The following is a 21,265-nucleotide window of genomic DNA, read 5'->3' as shown; positions in this document are numbered from 1 at the left end:
CCTTTTTTTTAATAACTTTCTAATTTCTTGTCAACCCTCTTCAATGACATAATAATGAGTGGGGTGAATATTATAAGGGTTGAAAGGCTCTATTGAAAGCGACGCAAAATTTCGTCTGTCTGAGCATATGACCGTGTGGCCTAATGGATAAGGCGTCGGACTTCGGATCCGAAGATTGCAGGTTCGAGTCCTGTCACGGTCGAATGATATTTTTAGTTTTTTTTTTGAACGTTTTTTTATTGGTTTGTTTTGTATTTCCAATTTTTGATATGTTAATATAATTTGTTTAAACAAAATATTTCATTTCTTTTTCTGTTATATTGAATTTCATGTTAAATCTTTTTCTGATATATTGATGTGTATAAAAAAACTGTAACTATACTTAGTGGACACTTAACGTGTGTAAGTGATATGATCTTCCGAATTGAATAAATAATTTTGAATTCGTATGGCAATAAATTAAATTAATTTTGTAACTTATATAATGACAAAATATAGAGGCGTCGTTTTTTTTTGTGTATTCACTTGTGCACAGCTTACAATTCTTATACCTAAGTATACTAATAAGATCTTTGAAGAAAAAGCTGCGGTGAAGTTTCTTGCGCCGCTTCTTCACCTACGCCTTGAATGTCGGCGGTAAATTTTTGACGTCAATAAGTCATTTTAAATCATTGCACCGGCAAATTTGACGTTGGTGCGCGATGCTGACGTTTAGATAAAATGGCGTAATTTGCATTTTTCTGCGCACATTAAATGTAACGTACATAATAGGGCATATTACGCAAAGCTCAGCGCAGATGGCGCTACTGGTACAACTAAGGTACACAAACATTACCAATGGAGGCAAAAAGCGCCAATTTTCAATATTGTGGCAGATTTACGAACAAAACTACCTTCTACGCAATCGTGGTGCGTGTTTAAAGGAAAACGGAAGGATTTAGTGGATTATCCTGAATAACACTATTTTAGGTTATGTTCTGCACTATTTAGTCAACTGTGGTCATAAACTGATATAAACTTGATTTTGTCTGAAGATCTTACCTGTATGAAGTCCATATTTTAATAAGACTTCACGTGTGAAGTGTTCCGAGCTTGTTTTCGACCGTTTACTGGCTCGAAAATTTTACAGCGTGAGGTGTATTCCATGGTTTTCGAAGTTTTTTGTTCTTATGAAAAACGATTTTTCCCAATATTTCGGCACCCGAATATGCTACATTGTTGTATATTTTCACAAACGAATGCTTACTTATTGAAATGATTAATAAAGTACTCTAAAATAAAGGTTTTAATCGACATAGCAAAAGGCGGCAGAACTTCGTGTACCTAACATACAGTGCTGTACTCTGGCGGTATAAATGTGCAGTAACACTCCCTATGTACGGTGTAACCCATTCTAAGTTTGATAAAGAATTTGAATTTGGAAAAATAATGGTAAAATGCAAACATATATTTGTCTTTTTTTTCAGTTACGGCCAACGTCCGGAGCGGGCGACGTATTCACTTCCACGAGGGACCAGGGACAGGGACGCCGCGTTGTCCCCCCATCCAGACTTCTATTTCATGCCTTCTCAGAGGAAATACGAAGGTGAAGTGGTTAGGGTGTATGTCAACTATAAGGACAGGGAATGAGTAGCTATATATATTGACGTTAAGTGAAGCTAAATACTTAGGCTAAAGGACAAAATGTTTGTTTGTTACCTCTGAAGAATCACAATTCTAGAATATTTAGTGAAATCCGATCCTGTTGGCGCTGTGTTTGAGTGACACGCGAGGAGAGATTTTCTATTAAACTTTGTCGTTTATTTACGTGTTATAAAAGGGTTAAACAAAATGATATTTATTCAGTCAGTCCACAACATTTTTCTTTAGATTTTTTTCAAGAATATCATTTATCAGCTTAGTCAGATACCATTGATCAGTTTAATCGAATTGAGTACATGTGGCATTCAATATTAAATAGATTATTATTAATTTTCTGAATCTGTGGACCAAATTTTATTTACAATATAAGGTTGATAGGGTACTTACTTCCCTCGTGGACTATTTTCCGCAGTTAGGCAGTTAGGTTGATATGGTAAAAAATAGGAAATTTAGGTAATTTAGTTTTTTTGCTTCTAAATCGTATGGGTCTAAAAGGGATTTTCTAACTAAGTATCTTACATTTAGAGATTCAACGCTTTAATATAATTGTGCAATAATCTGCTCACTTTTCGAAGTGTGTATTACAGTCTGTCTAGAAAAAATGAAAAATATAATATAATAAAAATAAAAATGAGCGTGCCGAATTCTTAACTGGCAACACCTGGTGTTTATCAACCAATCTTGACCATTTAAAAGCTGTTTTTAATGAACTACATTAAATATAGACAGACTGTAATTTGGTATATAATAAACAACTGTAAATACAAATTAACTAACATAACTAGTAGGTATAGTTATTGAATTTAGCTTTTAAATATTTTTGGGTGCAAAGTATTACAATTTGTTATTTAATTTAATATTGGGTATTTTACCCTCTACACGGATTGTATATGGAAACTAAAATACACATTTTTTGGTTCCGTGAATTTGGTTAAATAAATTACAGAATAGGTAACATTTAAATTTGTAAGTAAACATGTGTAAAATCGAAACTAGTGATACCTATTATACCAGTAAGTAGGTAATATAAATATTTCTATTAATTTGACTGCGCAATTTGACTTCCATACACAATCCTGAATATTGATTTGTTATTGTATAGCAGTGTTTAAGTAACAAAGAACTATTACAGCCATTTGTTTATCGTATGCAACTTTTTCTTAACGTAACTTTTGTTATTATTATTTCATATTTTTGTAATAATGCAAAGAATATTTCAAACGTAAGTTGAAGTCAAACTTGGTTGAACAATCTGAAAAAAAAATCTGATCAGAATTTATGTTATAGTAGTCATACCCCATTGCTCCGTTGCGTTCCGTCACTATGACGTCCGTCGACGGATCAACGCAGAACAGCGTAGGAATTGGATGAATTTTGTTTTCTATAGGGTTTGATACTGATGTGTCAGTATGAAAACCTATAGAAAACAAATGTGCAGAACAAAGTCACAATTATCATTTCATCAACTCACCGCAACGGAGCACGACTTAGCAATGAGACATGGCTCTTACATGAATTAATGACGCATCTTAACGCATCGTATGCAGGAACACAGACACAATAGATCCGATAATTTCGTGCGCAGACCCGCGCGTCAGCACTCTGTATGGATATTTCCATATTTTTTTTCTATTAATAATTTCCATAAATAATTAAAAAAAAAAAACTTTTAAGTTTGCCTACATCTTATTCATTCGCCAACCAAGTGTTACAATGATCATTGTTGACGTTGAACACTTGGTTGACCAATAAAGTAATTACAATCCGAGCGCACACTAGCGCCACTATCAAATTTTTATTAATTTCTTTTAAACATAAGCAAATTTTATATCTGGCTTGGATTAATTATGCTTCACTAGATAAAGGACGAGGAAGGAAGCGGTGGTGGTGTAATGGTTAAGACGCCCGCCTGTGGATCGAAAGGTCCCAGGTTCGAATCCTACTCGTGCCACATGAGTTCACTCATGTATAGTAGTTTTCATCGACCACCACTTGCTTCCGGTGAAGGAAAACATCGTGAGAAAACCTGCACACTGGTTGATTCTTATTAACTTGTGTGTGAAATGGAGAAGGCAATGGCAAACCACTCCATTAATAATGCCAAGAAAGTAGTTGTGTGTGTTTTATTCCACGTAATGACCACAACCCTCAGCCATGAGGAATACGACTGTGAAGAAGAGTTAGTTCAATATTGGACACAGTTACCAAGATCTACTAAACGGAAAACGGTGGCCACTAAAGTCCGTTTAGCAAATTGTGACTACAATACAATAGAAAACTATATTACCTTTTAATTAAGTCCTTTATATAGTGTAGCATAATTTGTCGCATGCTAGATTTTCAAAATTTACTTTTATTTGAAAGATATTGATAAAAATATGATGGGATAAGTCCGCCGTTGTATACATGTATCTTTCTTGTATTAATTTTGATTAATGTACTTATTTTCGTGCAATAAAGTTATTACAAACAAACAAACAATATGATGGTGGGGCTAGTGTGCGCTCGGTGCACTCTTAATTACATATACATAAATTACACTAAGCATGGCAGCTTTATAACGCTTGCTTCTCACAGCTCTTAACGTACACGCTTAATACGTAGTTAGATTTGGTTTGGACAAGCTTGTAATAGTTAAATTTCTAATATTTTATTACATTTGGTTCAACATTCGAATTATTTGATTATATATCTACAATAATTCGGAATTGAATTAGAAAAAGACGAAGATAATATTGCTATTTGTTCACGTTTAGACTAGATAATTTTAGATTACTATAACTTATAATTAATTTCGCATTGTAAATGCCCTTGCACTGAATGTGCAAGCGCATAGATGTATGGAAATTTGTTTGTTTCGAAGGCTCTTATATTATTAGAAACACCATTAAAAATATTACAGTGATAACGACAATATTTTCAAAGATGTGACAACAATAAAATCACACATTTTTTGACTCGTCCTAAACGCTCCATACTAAATGACACGAGCTAGTGACGTCACAACGTGCTGAAATGTTCGCGAAGAAAGATATCGTTTGACAGCTAACATTAAATATTACGTTTATGGTGATGACTTCCTAATAAGGGTTGTTACAAAATTTTAGTTTTTTATGATGGTCGAGTTTGTTTTTATAACTTCATACTTAAGTACTTTTTGAAAATGGACTTTCCAACTAAGTTTAAATCTTCGTACCTATAATGATCCAGCTGCATTGTTACAGTCTATGAATTATCATAATGATCCTAAATATATATATATATATTACCTAGATTATATATATACGAGGGCTGCTATTTATGTATCCGGAATAACAAAATTAAACAAACATATATTATTACATATGGTTTTATTGTTTCTCGAAGTATTCTCCGCGATGATCTATGCACTTCTGCATACGATGAAACCAATTTTCAAAGCACTTTTTCCATTCTGATTGAGGTATGTCCAAAACGTGTGTTTTGAACGCATCAACGGCCTCTTCGCGGCTCGAAAAACGTTGACCACGTAATTTATTTTTAATGTTTGGAAATAAATAAAAATCATTGGGTGCCAGGTCGGGGCTGTACGGCGGATGACCCGTCAATTCAATGTTTTGACCCTCCAAAAAATTATTTGTTTCAGCCGACTTGTGGCAGCTAGCATTGTCGTGATGAAGTATGATTCTGCGTTGTGGGTTGTTCTTTCGTATTTTTTCAAAGACTTCTGGCAAACAAATGGTGGTGTACCATTCAGAATTAACCGTCCTACTATTCTCTAGTGGCACTGTAGCTACATGTCCGTTGATACCAAAAAAACAAGCGACCATTTGCTTTAAAGTGCTTCTCGCACGAACAACTTTTGTTGGATTCGGTTCATCTTGAAAGACCCACACCGTTGACTGCTGTTTAGTTTCAGGGTCATAAGCATAGATCCAGGTTTAGTCACCTGTGTAGATATTATAAACAGCTTTTGACGTGCCACGGTTGTATTTTTTTATCATTTTCTTACACCAGTCGACACGAGCCTGTTTTTGATCTACGCTCAAGTTGTGCGGAATCCAACGCGAACAAATTTTTTTAACAATTAAATGTTCGTGCAATATCGCGTGTATACTCGTCATACTAATGCCCAGAGACGCCTCTATCTCGCGGTATGTAACATGACGATCTTGCATTACTAATTGTCGCACAGCATCAATATTTTGTTGTACCACTACCGATTTAGGACGACCCTCCTTAATTTCATCCGTGAGCATAGACCGTCCACGTTGAAATTCCTTAAACCAATAATACACAGTGGTTTTCGATGGTGCTTCATCTCCAAAAGTTAAAATCAGTTGTTCGATGCACTGTTTTTGAGTTAATCCACGCCGAAAATCATAATAAATCATCGCGCGAAAATGTTCACGAGTTAAATCCATGGCAATGAAGACAAGCTATTTTCAAAATTGGCGCCAATTGAAAAAAACAAATGACAGGGACATGAAAAATATTTATTCTCTAGCCGAAGAGTTCTATTTTCAAATGTTGTAATTACTTTTTAAATATTCTAGAATTATTGGCCAGTTCCGGATACATAAATAGCAGCCCTCGTATTTTACAATTATCTGACCTTGTCAACTACCTTATTCTATACAATTAGTGCTGACGACCTAAAATTTGTGTTGATTGACGACCTCGGTGGCGCAGTGGCAAATTGCTTGCCACTGAACCGAGAGGTCCCGGGTTCGATCCCCGGTCGGGTCATGATGGAAAATGATCTTTTTCTGATTGGCCCGGGTCTTGGATGTTTATCTATATATGTATTTATTATAAAATATAGTATCGTTGAGTCAGTATCCCATAACACAAGTCTCGAACTTACTTTGGGGCTAGCTCAATCTATCTTAATATATTTAGTTCTTTATTTGTTGTATACGCATTCAGTGTTTTTACAAACAATATTTTTACATCTTGTCAATTCATTGTAAAAAATAATGATAATTAACAGAAAAATAATGCTGAATTCTTATTTCAAATTTATAATATAGTATTCATTAAATTGGCAGACATATATATAAAATAATGAAAAGAATCATAAAAAATTATTTTTATCTTGAAATTTCTTTTTTTTTTACAGATTTTTGACGGAGACACCGAAGAGTTTAATTGCATTAATTTAGTTACCAGATCCGATATTTCTTAACACCGAACAAATGTACCTTAAGATATATAGTTCACAATATGTATTTATTATTTCTTTAATTCTCCAAACCAGATCTAGTCTCGTGTCACAGTTTTAAAATAAGTTATTTTCACGTATTTTAATGTAAAATTTACATTTTATTTCTGTTATTTTAATAATGTAAATATTATATTTAGATGTATACGTTGCTGTATATTGCACAAAATAACATATTAAGCATATTGATATTTAAAATGAAATTATGATAGTGTATGGCATATTTACTGCGGCATTAGTAATTAAAAATGTATATAATTTGATATGAATTGTGATGCAAGTAGCGCCATCTATTCCAGTCTTGCGTCACTACATGATATATGAAGAAAACAGAACAAATCTTGTAATAGTGAAAGAAAAATAATGAGTTTAATTTAGATTAAGAAATTTTATTAGACACCTTTAATAATCTTTATGATATGTAGGATACTTCCAATTTGTAAAATTAAAATTTACCTCGTCAGTCTATAACAATTTTAGAATTTTGGAAAATACGGTGCCCAAGCCGCTATCTGTCGGAAAAGAACATCATTTTAAATTCTGGCATTTTTTTAGCTAAATAGGTTCATATGTTGTTAAAGACAAAGAATGTGTTATCATATTAGTGTTTATATTTAAAACATTTATTATATCTTTATTAATATAATAGTTATTATAGATTTCTCAATATCTGCAACTAGCCAGGATTCATTTTGTGTATAAAATTTTTAAATAAATTTTACCACCAACCTTCATTTTCCATACAAATCTAATATACATAATATTCAAAGCGTATATATTTCAACATAGATGTTGCCCTGGCTTCGCTCCTGTGGGAATTTTGAGATAAAATATAGCTTATAGCAATCTTGGACAATGTACCTTTTTTATTGGTGAAAGAATTTTTGAAATCGGTTCGGTAGTTTCTGAGATTACTCGCAACAAATATACAAACTCTCAAACGCTAACCTCTTTATAATAATATAGATATAACCTGTTATTTGTTTCAGACAGTACCTTTTAGAAACTTTGTGACATTTCGTTCGTGTTATTGTAAACTTCATATGTTTTCCAATTATATTAAAACACCTTTTCCAAAAATTTCACAAATTATTAATGTGTGATAGAAAGAAACATATTATTTCATATACCACCACTTGCTTCCGGTGAAGGAAACCATCGTGAGGAAACCTGCACACTGGTGGACTGTTTAGTTCAATAGTATCCGACTACTTGCCACTAGATGGCGGAGTAGGCAGTCGTAAAAGTCATGTCAGATGCCTTTAGGTGACTTGAATAAAATCTGACACCAGTGCTAGCAATAACACACTCGATATGAAGATGATTGTCTTAATCTAAATAACATGATATACTGGGTTACATATAATATTACCAAAAATCACGCAGCTCTAGAAAATTGACTCTAGGAGTTTTGATATACGACAAAATTACATTATATTTTCTGTGACATTACAAATTTTTTAAAAGTAATGATTATCATCTCCTTACATTCATATTTATCTCCCATGTTTCTATTAGCGTCGTCGCGTCGCCGTCCCACCTCACCCACGATCCACATTGAGAGCTTAGCATTGGAACGGATAATTAAACAAATTTATTTTTGTATTGAAGTAAAATATATAACGAATTATCAAAACTCGTCGAATTAACGTCGTTGTTAAAGATATTGGGAAAATGCTGGTTAGCATTTAAATTCTAACCATCGAATCGATTCGAAACGATCGAAATCGATTGAGACAGACAACGAACCAATCACATTGCCATTGTGACGCAACGACAACCACACTGCAATGTCATTGGTTCGCTGCGTCACACTTCGAATAGATTTGATGGTGAGAAGTGAAAATACTTCGCCCCGTGGTCCTGTGAGGTTGTTGGCGTTTCAAAAACAATCACGTATATGAATTATTTACGCTTTAAATATAACAAGTAGTATTAGGTACGTTTATTGGGAAAATACCATGATAGGCAGTATAGCATTATGATCCTTAATGTAAATTGTAATTGTCACACTGAAATACCTACCTAGACTCCGCGCTGCAGTCGGCGACAGCAACAACGTGGCCGACATGTTATTCATAGTTCCATATATTGCTGTTGGAACTTTTCTCGTGGCGCGGACTGTACTTTATAATTTAGCAAATTCTGAATATCATTATGTAGATATTACTATGTAAATTGGTTTAAAAGATAAACGAATCACTTCATTTTGATAACTATAATAAGTAATTATCGAACCTAAGACTATGACAAAATAAAAATATTTTTTAATAATGACACGCTGTTTTATTTATTGATTTCGAATCCTAATAAATGCGAAAGTAATTTGTGCGTGGGCAATTTGTAGGAAAAATCGACAATGTGACGATGTATATACATCGAAAACGTCTAAATTCGGCGAGCAGTCGGTCGATATAATAGTTGGCATTCGATATAGGTCTCTGGCGACAATGAGAAGGAACTCCAGTTTTATCCCTTTCGCTTGATTGACTTTTACGATCTGAGTGGGGAGATAAGTATTCGTGTCATCACAAATGAAACTACAATTTCAACATGAAATAAAATTTATTTTATTTTCAAAACAATATTGTTAAAATAAAAATATAATGATTATAAAAATATATTAATATTTTGAGAAATATATTGCAACTACCCTAAACCACAGTTCAAAAATTTAATTTAAATTAATTAATTTTGTCTTATAATATATATTTTTTTTATTTATTTCACTAACTTAAGCTATCATTACAGAAAAAAACCCAAAAAACAGATTTTTCAGGTTTGGTTTCAATTATTTCCGTAAAAATGTCTAATTAATATCTAGGATCTGAATGAGATGACAATATGAAAAAAATACATTTCGGTATTTGTAAAAGTCATGTTAAATGCCTTTAGGCGATTTGTAAGTTGGTCAGCAATCCGTTTTCTACTCTATATAGGCATAATTGTATGTTCTTAACGTATTATAATACGTTATATTGATAAGACCCCTCTGACAAAGATAAAAGATTGAGTCGAAAAAGTCAGTGTGTCTTATAATGGTCTAAAAATTTTTCGCATCTAAAATTATAATTATAAATTGGAACGAACGCCTTTCACCTGCTTGCTCCTATACTCCCATGCTTCCTGGAAATATTATTTTATATATTAATACGATATAGAATTGAGAGGAGTAAGTAATTATCGAACCTAAGACTATATATATATATATATATATATATATATATATATATATATATATATATATATATATATATATATATATATATATATATATATATATATGTATGTATATATATATAGTATAATAATAATATAGTATAATTTTCACAACTAAATAAAGCAAAAAAGCTTTTTAGCGTTTGGACAACTTTTCTACTGTAACAACCTAAATAAAAGTTTGCGGCTGTGGCGCCCGAAGCCCAACAAAACTTTAGAATTTTGAAGATCTAGCTCTAATTTTATGACCAGCCGCTTGGCTTAAGTCTACACTCTTTGGGAATGCGGTTGATCATCAAGTGCCAAGACCTGCTCATTAGTCGTCTACTTCGAAGGGTTCATTCATTGGTTGGCTGGCAAAAAACAATCTTTATTCATTGGATATACTGCACTGATATGCGCACTGCCATATATAGGCACTGAAATTACTTCTCCTGTACAATAGACTAAACAATTTGACTTTTATCCCTTCACTCTTAGTGTGTCTAAGAAAATTCTCCAAAAAGCCCTCCAGAATATGTCGTATAAAGATACAGAATTATTAACAGTTATATCTTAAGTATTTTTCGTATTTTTCTATTATTTAAATCAGTATGTTATTAAAGTTTTTATTTTTATTAAATATATAAACAAAATAAATTTATTAGGACACAGATTGACCCCAGCTAGCCCCCAAAGTAAGTTCGAGACTTGTGTTATAGGTTACTAACTCAACGATACTATATTTTATAACAAATACATATATAGATAAACATCCAAGACCCGGGCCAATCAGAAAAAGATCATTTTCCATCATGACCCGACCGGGGCTCGAACCCGGGACCTCTCGGTTCAGAGGCAAGCACTTTACCACTGCGCCACCGAGGTCGTAATTTCATAATTGTTTATTAAACATTTTTTAGCTTTTAAACTCCTGAAACACAGGGTGATTTTTAACGTAGCTCAGGCAACATTTATTTTTGTACTTTTTTATACATGTACTGTAATATAGCTTGATTAAGATTTCTTCATTTATTGGATGGCTGGAAACAAACAAGCAAACAATAATAGCAGTTCCTGACCTGGAAGCTGACGTCGAATCCCCTCCGCTTGGCTTCCCGCTCGATCTCCCTGGCGAGGTGCTCCTGCACCGTGCCCTGCGCGGACACGTAGTGGCACGAGCTGCTTGCGAAGTGGCACGTCATCGATTTACGATAGTTCTAAAATAAATATATAGATAGTTTTTAAAAAAATTGATCAAATCGTTTATTTGTGAGAGTATACAGATAGTATAATAAATATTAAATTAAAAATTAGGGTAAATTATTGAATTAGGGTAAATTATTAAATTAGGGTAAATTATTAAATTAGGGTAAATTATTAAATTAGGGTAAATTATTAAATAAAAAAAAAATTGCAAAATCTAGACCTTGTTTTGAGCATTTAAAACAACCCCCTAAAATACGTACCTTTGAAACATTTGGGCCGGAGCCGTGTATCAACAGGGGATGGAAGAAGACAGTGTCCCCTGGGGACATCTCGAGGTGAACCCGCTTTGATTCGGGAGCTAGCGCCTCCTCGTTCAAAATGCCGTGGTACATTTTCTTCGTTATCTGTTTTATATAATGTGTTCGTCAAACTATATGCAACAAGAAATTCCTAGACGGAGATTGTGCTTTATGCTCTAGAGCTTAGAATTTAATTTTAATTGGCTTACATCCAGTCATAATATCTAACTGTACGAGCATGAGAACTTTTCTAAAATATAATTTTAAATATCATAAACAAACTTTAAAAATTGATAAAATTTATGAGCCACGATTGCGCAAGAGTCAAGACCCCAGCAAACCCCGAATCCCGTAGGAAATTCACGCGGGCGTAGTCGCGGACATCAGGACGACAAAACTCACCCCAACATCCCCGTGCTCATAAATCCTGTTGTCCTTGTGCGAGCCAGGGATGACGTAGAGGCAGCCATTGTCAATGTCCACGTGGTCGACCGCCGTCCACGCAGCGATGATTTTATCCGCTGGTCTCATTGGGAAATAGAAAAGATCCTGGTAACAAAACATACTATGAATGCCATAAGAGCCACGCCCCATTGCTCGGTCGTGCTCCGTTGACGACGCAGCTAAGATTTCCATAGGGTTTGACACTGACGTACGTCGAAACTTTGGACAGTATTTTTAGTTTTAGTTTTGTATTTGTGTGAAACAGTAACAAACATTTTTTTTTTTCAGATAGACCTTCACTTAGAAAATCTAATAATAAATGCGTAGACTTTTAGGGCGCAAATCTAACATGTGTTGGCTTTATATCGTCAATGATATGCGTGCCAATGGTCTGACAACTAGGGATGCCGACGACCATGCGAAGTTCAGGAGAAAAAATAGGATAGAGTACCCTGGGCTGCGACGCTCAATGGCTGAGGAAGTAACCAGAAAAATGCTCAAATGAAATAGTGCCTTATCGCCACAGTTTATCGATACACGAACGATAACCAGTATGTTTGGAGTGGAATTTCCGCCCAGAAAGTCATTTTCATTTTATGAACGAATATTGTTATCGCTACACTTTGTAAAAACTTAACGGCTAAAAAATGAGACTCAAAACTTTAGATTTATGCCCAGTCTTAGTCAGAATAAGAAATAATAATACAAGTTTATGGTTTACTAGCTGCGCCCCGGGGCTTCGCTCTTGTGAGAATTCCTGGATAAATAGTACCCTATGTGTTATTCCAGGTTATATTCTACCCGTGTACTAAATCACAATTGGTCTAGAAGATTTTGCGTGAAAGAGTAACAAACATACATACATCCTTACAAACTTTCGCATTTATAATATTGGTAGGATGTACACTGAGCCTTTCTTATCCCTTAATGACAAAGTTTAAGGCAACTTATCAGATGGAATTCATCCCTTAATTCCAGGGGGAAGGGAAGAGAGGAGGAATCCTGTAATCTGTAACCTCCTAGGCCCTCCGTACTGTGTTTACGTTGGGCTTACGTTGGGGATTGGGACAATCGAGGGGTTAATTACGTGCGGCGCATGTTATCAGCGCCGGGCGCTTTGATCACGTCCAGCAATCTGCGGTTATGTACTTACGGTATATTATATCCTACAATATTATAAATTGGAATTTGAATTGGAATTTGATGCGTGTATGTTTGTTAGAATCTACTGGACCGGTTGTTTTCAAATTTGGTACACAGGTAGAATATAACTTGGAATAGCACATAGGGTACTTTTTATACTGAATTTCCCTCGGGAGCGAAGCCCCGGGGTGCAGCTAATATTGACATATATTGGTCCTTTAATGTCAGATTCATCCCCTAATTTCAAAGAAGAATTATCATAAAATGCCTGAGGTGGTACATACATGGGATTAAACCCACAATACCAGAGGTGGTATATACATGGGATTAAACCCACAATACCAGAGGTGATCAATTAATGCCAGACAGGATCAATCTTTCAACGCCAGAGGGGATCAATCCCTCAATGCCAGAGGGGATCAATGCCAGAAGGGATCAATCCCATAATACCAAAGGAGATCAATCTCTCAGTACCAGAGGGGATCAATCCCTCCGCACGCAAAGAGAACAAGAGGCCTACCTGCGGAAAATAGTCTTCGAGGGAAGTAAGAAGTAAAAGAGGATCAATCCCCCAACGCCAGAGGGGATCAATCCCTCAACGCCATAGCGGATCAATCCCTCAACGCCAGAGGCAGGGCATTACCTGATGCGGCGGATGTCTGTCAGTGCCGGGCGGTTTGTTGATCACCATCGCGTTAACAGCGGTGATGTGGTCGCCGATGAACTGTGACAACACGTCCAGCAGTCTGGGGTGCTCCACGTAAGTGGCGAAGACCTCGTCGTAAAACACGTCGTTCAACTGCAACGAACGTGGACGTGTATTGTTCCCGTGTGATTTGTGAATGTGAAAAACCCGTATTCTATTATAAGTGGCGCTAAATGCTAATGAAAGAAACTTTGCAATAAAACACTAGATGGCGCTGAGTGTAATTTCAACTATCCCAATCCCATTTTAATACAAAGAAAAAACTGTTTCCGAGAGTTATGTAACAGAGAGCCGCGGCGAAACAGTTAGTTTACCCGTTATATTTGAAGATTCAGCTATGATAAAGTTATTAGTGCCTTACCTTCATCACAGAGTACGTATAGAGACCTTTATACAGAGTGATTTCTTATACATTGGCATTATTTTATATATAGAAGCAACCTTCGAAAAAAAAAATGTATAGAATATATATACTTTATTTTCGCGATTTCGAAGTTACTCCCATACTAAAAGTTATTCAGAATCATGGACAAAATATTGCCAATGTATAAAAAGTCACCCTGTATACACACACACACACACATGTATTGATCCACAAAATGTCGACCAAAAATGTTGGGGAATGATAAGGAAGATGATGATTATGAATACCTTATTGATATACTCTTCCGGTTTCCTCTTCTTATCCACCAGCGACGGCTCCTTAACAATATACATGCCTCCCATTTCGACAAGACCATTGCACACTTGTACAAACCGCTTTCTAAAATAAATAAATAAATTTAAGGTAAGTAATAAATATAATTATAAGTACTTTTGAAACATATCACGAAGAAAAAATCAAAGAGAGGCCTCCTTTTTGATATTCTATAATAAAAATTGGTTGACGATTCGCGAGGCTGAGGCAGACGAGTGGGATAGCTAGAATATGTGTATACAATAAACACAATTCAATACAATTATTGGTCGTAAATAAATGAATGAATGAACAAAATATGGCCCGGTGAGAGGGTTGTGATAAAAAATTAATCGATGGTGGTGTAATGGTTAAGACGCCTGGTGGATCGAAAGGTCCCAGATTAGAATCCTACTCGTGCCACATGACTATGATAATATGACTAACGAGTAGTAGTTTTCATTCACCACCATTTTTTTATGGTGAAAGAATACATCGTGAGGAAACCTGCACACGGGCTGGTTATTAACTCGCGTGTGAAATGGAGAAGGCAATGGCAAACCAATCCATTAATAGTGCCACGAAAGTTGGTGTGTGTGTGTGTGTGTTTCATTCCACGTAATGACCACGACCCTCGGCCATGAGGAAATACGAGTATGAAGAAGTATAAATAAAGAAAACTAAATTATTATTATTCTCTTAATCTTTGAAAAAAATAATCACAATGCCAGTTCCACGTGTGTCGGCTTTTTTCGCTTTTATCACTTCACGTTTCCATTGTGCACTAATCTTTTTTTTTTCTTCAGTATTTTCAGCATTATACTTTTAGGGTTCCAGCGCCAATATGGAAAACCTTAATGTCAATTTCAAGAACATTGAGCAAATAAAGCGTGAAGAGGTAACAAAAAAACTTACTTTCACATTTATATTATTAGTAGTTTGGGTAGGATTAACCTAACTTATATTATAAATGCGAAAGTAAGTTTGTTTGTTACCTCTTCACGAAATTAAAATTTTGCATGATTTTAGTTCAAAGTACCTACGGAGAAGGACATAGGACACATATGATCCCGGAATAACAACTCTTCCCGTGGGAAATTCACGCGGGCGAGGCCGCGGGCAAAAGTATACACGTACTTGTAGTTGTACAGGGACTCGAAGTCTATCAAGTCCTTGATGAGAAGAAACCCCTTGTCGTGGTAGAATTGGCGCTGTTCCGCCGACACCTCGTACGTTTGGGACAAATCGGTGTGTACACTGAAAAAGAAACAAAACTGTAATAATCGTGGATCGGGTCGGGAGGTTCCCTCTATTGTGGTTGAGCTTCGCGATGGCTGACTCACGCGTCAACTCGTGAACGGGTGCTGCCGGGAGAACTGGTCAGGTCGATCTTTTATTAAAAGTTTTTTCTTTGGTTAATTATACATATATATATATATATATATATATATATATATATATATATATATATATATATATATATATATATATATATATATATATATATATAAGTATATATATTTTCCTATATATTTATATATAGTTTATATATATATATATATATATATATATATATATATATATAAGTATATATATTTTCCTTTCATCAGCACTTGATCACAATCATAATATGTTTCAGTATACCTTTTGACCATGTACTTTATTGTGTACTTACATGTTATATTACTGATAAAAAATTATACATAAATTTATATTTAAAAAATGGTAAGCCCTTCTGGCATAATAGGGACCAACACTGTTTGAATGAGTTTCTTTCGGCATTTCTTCTCAGCAGTGGTCGTTCCGAAATGCTAGTAGTTTTTTTAGCTTTGGTAAACATCATTTAATTTAGAATATGACATGAAAAAGTGCCTGTGAAGGCCTAATTTCTGAATAAATGATTTGATTTTGATTTAAACGTGAATATTCATCCCGTGTATTAAATTAAGAGACTCAGATTATCCCAACGAATCCTAACTATACTAATTAATATTATAAATGCGAAAGTAAGTTTGTTAATTTGTTACTCGTATCTCTACTCTGGTTTGAAGTATGGATAAGGACACTAGAGTACCTTTCATCACGAAAAAATAATTGTTCAGTATAATATGCATATGGATAGAAAAATATTATGGGCACGTATTTGTTAGAGGAGGTTGTACGTTTGTCCATACCAACATATAGTACCTATTATTAGTATCAACTTATTAAGTAAGAATGAATAATTTTGAAACTAATTTATGTATACGTGATCCTACCTACGTGATCTATACATTCATATAATAAAACTAAGAGGGTTATGTCTGTACATAGGAGATATTAATGAAAAATAATTATTTGGGATCTGTATACATGGGACTAATAGAATTCAAATTTAGTCAAAGAAAAATTAAGTATATCTTTTGCTTAGTGTGATAAAGTAAGTAAATAGTGATAAAGTAAATCGTCTCCTTGTAAGCAATAATGCTTGATATTTTATAATGGTATCTTGCATTATTATTTTTAATCAGATTATTATCATTATATTTTATTGATTACATTTACAACAAATAGAAATATGTAAGCAAAATACTTAATTATCATCATAAGGATAAGATAGTGACTTCCCTGGTGGTAAACATGTCTGATTGGGTTTCATTGTCAGCAAATACAATTTCATTTTCTTTACAAAAATAATTAGTAGCCAGTATATTATATACAGCCATTATAAATTATAATTAAGTGTTTCTTAACATTGGTTTTCATCTTAATACATTCAAATAACATAATTTTTATGTATCTTTTAATAAAGTAGTTTGTAAGGAACAAATCATTATGGATTATTAAGAAAAATGTTTAATCCAAATGATGTGAAAGCATTATATATTTTTTATTTGTTTATGAAAGTGAATTATTTTATGTGCTTATGTAAAAATATGTGAGATTGTTTATTATTTCTTTTACCATAAATATATATCGTATCTTATCCCATAAGAGTAGATGGTTCACTAATGTATAAATTAAAAACTATTTTAGTAAAATCTCATTTTACAAAAAAAGTTTGTTGAAGAATTTAAAAAAAATGTTAGCAGAATGTGGAGTCATTTAACAGGTGTCCTATGACAGTAGCGTGGTAAAGGGGCTGAATGGTTTCAATAATTATATATGTATTGCAATAACTGATAACAGTGAGACAACTTGATGTAACTACTCATTTGTTAAATATTCTTACTTATTTTGTGAAATTATTACTTTGCTAACTCAGTCTATTGTGATAATTTTCTTTGCCATGATGACTTGACGTAAAAAATCAAATTCAAGTCATTCAGAAATAAGACTTTAAGGGCATTTTTTCACATCAAATTTAATATCATAAGTATCACTATACTTATGATACTAAAGTAAAGTCTTATTTTGATAAATGAATAAAGTCGAAAGACAGCCGAGAAGAATCTATTGAGTATTATTAATTTATTAAAATTAAACAAATTTAAAATATTATATTCTTGCGGCCGTTTGTTTTTCATGTTGCTGTCATTAGGCTTATTATTCTGACACATATGTGAGTAAATATACATAATTGTGTAAAATAATGACTTAATTGCAGTGCATAGTTCAACTGGTTGAAAAGTTACTTTTGTTTATTAAGAAGATGTATTAAGAGGTAAAACAACTAGGGATAGAAAGGGAAACATGTAAGTAATTTCACCTATAAGAGCCAAGCTCAGAAATGTTTTGATCCTATATTTTCTAATTATAAATAAGTAAGTATATTTCGTAAGTATTTTCAATAGTTAAGCACTCACTTTTTAGGTATTACTTTTGAAGATCCAGTGAAATTATTCCTGTAGAAATTCATCTTGGAAATAAAAACTTGATTTAATAAATAGGCAAACGAGTGATGTGTTTACGAGTAATAATCACAATAATAACATATCTTATGACGTTTATACTAAGACAAACAAGATAAAAACTATCTTTGTACTTTAGAATAATTATTATGAATATTTTTGAAACGACTGTAAACTTTGGAACTACACTATGCACTGATGTTTTAGCATCGAACTGTACACTTTTGTTTGTCTTGTCTACCAAAATTAAAAATGGAAAGAAAAGGAGAAAAGTTCTGACAATTTAATTTCGAACTTTGTTCTTATTTAAACGTCACGACTTAACTTGACATCTAGAGATAGACGTCAAACGTCATAAGGATTGGCAAAGACATCGAAATAGCAAAATCCTTATGGTTAGTGCACCTATATAAAAAACTAGCAGCGGCTTGGATAAAACCATAAAAAGCCTATGTTACTCCTAAAGATTTCGTCTGTCTCGGTGCCAAATTTTATCAAAATCGGTACAGTAGTTTTTGAGTTTATTCATTACAAACAAACAAAAATATAAATCTTTTCTCTTTTTTAATCTGATTAAACTCAATAATCTCACTCAATATTATTATGCTCATAAAATTCGATATATAGGTTTCCAATAGAAGAGATCAAGCAAGCATTCATAACAGTTGGTATAAAAAATAACACTGTGCATAAAAACTTTATTAGGTCAACATTGTTATTAATAAGACAGAATCCCTTAATTTAGTATGATCCTCACTCTAGGACACAACTTAATATGGAGCAGGCTTTGAGAATGCACCTACAAATAAGGGCAGTTCTTTCTCTGAATTGACAATCATGAAGAAGAAAGGCCTATTAGCTATAAAAGATTCGTCAAGCGATCTCCAACCCAATCCAGCTTCAGTCACGCTTGCCGCTTCCGTCCCTTCTTCTGTCACTTCTATCTTCGTTTTCTGTACAAAATTATTCACATACACGTCAACCCCAACATCAAACTTAGCGTTAACATCAAATATACTTCTTATCCCCATATCGGTCAACAATTCTTTCAAGTTATCCAGCTCGGAAGAAATTTCAAACCTGGGTATTTGCACGTCTATCGTGCGAGGACCATCCATTTCGAATTTTCGAAACACTGTCGCCAAACTTATATCTTTGATTTTGTACAACATGGCTGACAGAAGAACACCGTCATATGGCAAGAAAATTAGCATAGAATATTCCTTATTCTCACCGTAAGGTAACTGCAAAACGGTTGCCTTAATTTGATCTATATTTGAGTAATTGAATTCGCTGTTTGTGAACATCAAAGGCACCATACCAATATTGTTTCCATATTCATCATGGAAATCTGCAAAGTCTGTATTAGCTGAAGAGAAAGCCTGATTCCAAAATCCCTTGAAGTATAACGAGTCAAGGAGGATTAAATTTGTGTCAAACAAATCTGTCGGTGATATAATCAAATCTTGAATACCATTTGTTGATTGTACAACAAAATCGTTGATAACCCTAGCTGTTTTGTCTCCATCGTCGAAGTTTTGAGTGATTACTTTGCACATATTAGTATCATTTAAGTTTTTGAGGAATGATGTAGGTATAAATGGAGAAAACGATTGATCTATCACCACTAGAGGAGTTCGTTGGACTATCACGTCATTACTGTCATTACTATTCATAGAATCGTTGACGACTTCCCAATATTTCCTATTGAAACATTTATGAGGATGTAGTTCTAAGACTTTCTTCAATTCGACTAAAGTTTCTTCTAGTGCACCAGTTGACAACGCTGAGAGTAGAATCCATTGAGAAATTGGGGATGCAACGAAATGGTTTTCTTTATCTTGGGCCAGTCTTGTAGCTAAATTCATAGTGAAATGAAACACAGGTCTTTTAACTAACACAGCAGCTTTTGGTATTGTGCATTGTCCGCTAATTAATGGTAAAATCACAGTGATCACTATAAGAATGGGAAAACGCGCCATATTAACACTAGTGCAATGAATTCTCTTGTAAGAATGGTATATTAAATGCGATGAACTAAAAAAAAAATACTTGCCTTATCGAGTGACCTAACAACGATAAACGTTGACTTTGGCATAAATTCTTATGATATAGGCACTGTAGTATTCGTCTATATTTAAATGTATGATCCGTAATTTGCTATTTGGATGATGTAACTGTTTCTGGATGCAATTAAAAAGTTAAATACCTATTATAATTACATTTTGCAGTTTAATTGCTCGTAATTTTAAGCCAGGCGTTCTAATATATTTTTTATTTTTCGTTTTTAGACTTTAACTTGTCGTTTGTCCAAAGTATAATTAGATACCTAAATACGCAATATAATTATATACCTTAGTAAAATAATCTTATTTTACTAAGGTAATCTTATTTTAATAATCTTATTTTAATAAGGTAATTAAGTATCTACTTAAGCTCTTCTTTCGTAAGATGAGAGAGCAATAAGATCTTTGTTAAATAATCTAGATAAGTGTGAAAATTGAAATTTCTAAACCTAATTAGCAGGTCTAGTATCTATTCCTTGATGAGTTGATTACAGACAAGCAGACAACACGTATAAAGCATCCAATCTTTTAGTGGTTACTCGATTGAGTATAAAATAAGATGTAGCACCTACCAAAAAAAAGTACAATAATTTTATGTCACATGAATTTACATTTTTCCGGTCTTATTAAAGTACCGTACTGCCGTACATTAATCACTTGTATTTTATAGGTACAATAATTAAAAAATTATCTTTAAATATATGTATATACATATATACCTATAAGGAGAAGTTCCCACTGACTGAGGTGTAGACGCACGCATAGCCGTTACTGCTGATGGTAGAAAGGTGAATTTTTCTTTGAAAAATTTTTACCCTGAAGGGGTCAAATAAGGGTTGAAAGATTGTAT

The 21,265-nt window shown here is 33.6% G+C and overlaps 3 protein-coding genes and 1 non-coding gene across 6 annotated transcripts in view; 2 read left to right on the top strand and 2 right to left on the bottom strand.

Moving 5' to 3' along the window:
• Positions 1-9,121, top strand: part of LOC128680882 (uncharacterized) — a 67,860-nt gene extending 58,739 nt beyond the window's left edge. For all 3 annotated transcript variants that reach the window (XM_053764355.1, XM_053764353.1, XM_053764354.1), the window contains 2 exons: positions 1,467-1,585; positions 6,743-9,121. In XM_053764355.1, coding sequence (XP_053620330.1) covers positions 1,467-1,585; positions 6,743-6,750 — 127 coding nt within the window. In that variant the 3' untranslated portion in view covers positions 6,751-9,121. The remainder of the gene's footprint in view (positions 1-1,466; positions 1,586-6,742) is intronic.
• On the top strand, positions 130-202 carry TRNAR-UCG (transfer RNA arginine (anticodon UCG)). The gene has a single exon. It is a non-coding gene; the product is annotated as a tRNA-Arg (tRNA).
• A 348-nt stretch (positions 9,122-9,469) lies between the features above and the next one.
• LOC128680885 (phytanoyl-CoA dioxygenase, peroxisomal-like) lies at positions 9,470-18,659 on the bottom strand. Its single transcript, XM_053764359.2, has 8 exons — positions 18,305-18,659; positions 15,657-15,776; positions 14,495-14,606; positions 13,781-13,936; positions 11,953-12,099; positions 11,512-11,655; positions 11,125-11,262; positions 9,470-9,970 (listed from the first exon to the last, which is right to left on the bottom strand). The coding sequence occupies exons 1-8, from the start codon at positions 18,355-18,357 to the stop codon at positions 9,917-9,919; spliced, it is 924 nt and encodes a 307-aa protein (XP_053620334.1). The 5' UTR covers positions 18,358-18,659; the 3' UTR covers positions 9,470-9,916.
• A 374-nt stretch (positions 18,660-19,033) lies between these two features.
• On the bottom strand, positions 19,034-20,414 carry LOC128680883 (serine protease inhibitor 77Ba-like). The gene has a single exon (XM_053764357.2). The coding sequence runs from the start codon at positions 20,329-20,331 to the stop codon at positions 19,120-19,122; it is 1,212 nt and encodes a 403-aa protein (XP_053620332.1). The 5' UTR covers positions 20,332-20,414; the 3' UTR covers positions 19,034-19,119.
• Between the last annotated feature and the right edge of the window lie 851 nt (positions 20,415-21,265).

Source organism: Plodia interpunctella, chromosome 25 (assembly GCF_027563975.2).
Source record: "Plodia interpunctella isolate USDA-ARS_2022_Savannah chromosome 25, ilPloInte3.2, whole genome shotgun sequence".
Taxonomy (NCBI): Eukaryota; Metazoa; Arthropoda; class Insecta; order Lepidoptera; family Pyralidae; genus Plodia; species Plodia interpunctella.
This window is presented reverse-complemented; position numbering and strand designations above follow the sequence as displayed.